Source organism: Plectropomus leopardus, unplaced genomic scaffold (genome assembly GCF_008729295.1).
Source record: "Plectropomus leopardus isolate mb unplaced genomic scaffold, YSFRI_Pleo_2.0 unplaced_scaffold27823, whole genome shotgun sequence".
In the NCBI taxonomy this organism is placed as follows: domain Eukaryota; kingdom Metazoa; phylum Chordata; class Actinopteri; order Perciformes; family Serranidae; genus Plectropomus; species Plectropomus leopardus.
The window spans coordinates 1-1499 of record NW_024630294.1 but is presented as its reverse complement, the minus strand read 5'-3'; the positions used below and the strand labels follow the sequence as shown (position 1 = coordinate 1499).

Genomic DNA, 1499 nt, shown 5'->3' with positions numbered 1-1499 from the left:
AAAGAAAACTGGCCACTGAAAATGTCACTAAAACTTTCAGTGGTTGCATTGAAACGTTCTCAGAACGTTTTTAGAACAAAAACAGAGTTAGTTTGTGGTGTCGTTTTTGTCTAATTGTTTTGTGTCTTTTTCAGTGGCAGTTCATGTGTTAACTATTACCTCAACATGACGCTGCACAAGTCTCACAACCACACACTGCACACCACCGGAGGCAGTGAGTCACACACACACACACACACACACACACACACACACACACATATATACTATCATAGAAGCGTTTATGACTGACGCTGCAGTGTTCATTCTTTTTGTTATTCTTCCTCTTCGTCTTGATGCTATTTTTGTGTTTCGTTGTTGTTGTTGTTGTTGTTGTTGTTGTTGTTGTTGTATTATTAGTAACGTGTTGTTTGTGTGTGTGTGTGTGTGTGTGTGTATGTTAGCGATGGAGAAGGCCGGTGTTTTCAGTCCGGACACCGAATTTGATGATGTGGATATCTATATGAGCTGCGCCGACTGTCTGGTGATGGTCTACCTTAACACCAAGGGCAAAACCCTGCTGAGCTACAGTAAACACACACACACACACACACACACACACACACACACAAAACGTACACTTTACTGACAATTATCATTTAATTGTTTAAAAAATCTGCGTTCACACGTCTTTCACGCTTCTTAAACCTTTACATCATGAGTGATTTTATTGGTTTGATTTCTTTCAAAAATATGACAAGAGACAATGAACAAATTGACATGAACTGTCTTAGAAATCACAAGAAATTAGTGAAAAGGTGACCAGAAAATAATCTGAAAGCCAACTTTTAAAAAAATAAGGGGGGGAGGGGCAGAATCATTAGAAAACCATCAAATAATCGGGTAACCTTTTTTACAATTCTTATGATTTTTTATTTAAATTTAGGTTGCAGAAAAATGTATATTTTTATAATTGTTATTTATATTTATTTATTTTTATTTTATTCCTGTTTTTGTTCTCATGTAACGATCCACTAATTTCTTGTTAAATTTTGGGTAATTTCTTGTGAAGTTGTCCATTGCTTCCTTTTCATGGTTCCAAAAGAAATCAAGTCAATGTGCTCAGGTTTTATAGGGTTAAGTTTCTGCCTAAAGACATCGATATAAACGCGTGTGAGTGTTTCAGGGAGGGAGGGGCACCATCGGGATGCTGAGGCGTTGAAAGCGGCCCTCGACGATCACAGGAAACAGTCGGAGTGTCTGGGATTCCCTCACGACGAAGCGTTCAGCTACGACGGAGCCGCAGGTCGGTTTTTTGAGTGCGGTCTGCGTGTTTTTGCTCCCACGTAGTTCAGCTACAGACAGCACATTTATCAGTGAAATAATAGGAACAGAAAGGAGATTCATCCTCTCGTCTCCTCGCAGATTTTTGTCACAGGAAGTCTTCTCCGGAGGAGGAAGTTGAAGCAACTGCGAAGGAACAAGCTGCACCGACTGCTAAAGTCGAAGAGTCCTGAGCG

At 40.0% G+C, this 1499-nt stretch overlaps 1 protein-coding gene across 1 annotated transcript; it reads left to right on the top strand.

Moving 5' to 3' along the window:
- Positions 1-104: 104 nt before the first annotated feature.
- On the top strand, positions 105-1496 carry LOC121937908 (saxitoxin and tetrodotoxin-binding protein 1-like). Its single transcript, XM_042481198.1, has 4 exons — positions 105-214; positions 444-569; positions 1166-1285; positions 1405-1496. The coding sequence occupies exons 1-4, from the start codon at positions 166-168 to the stop codon at positions 1494-1496; spliced, it is 387 nt and encodes a 128-aa protein (XP_042337132.1). The 5' UTR covers positions 105-165.
- The last annotated feature ends 3 nt before the right edge of the window (positions 1497-1499 follow it).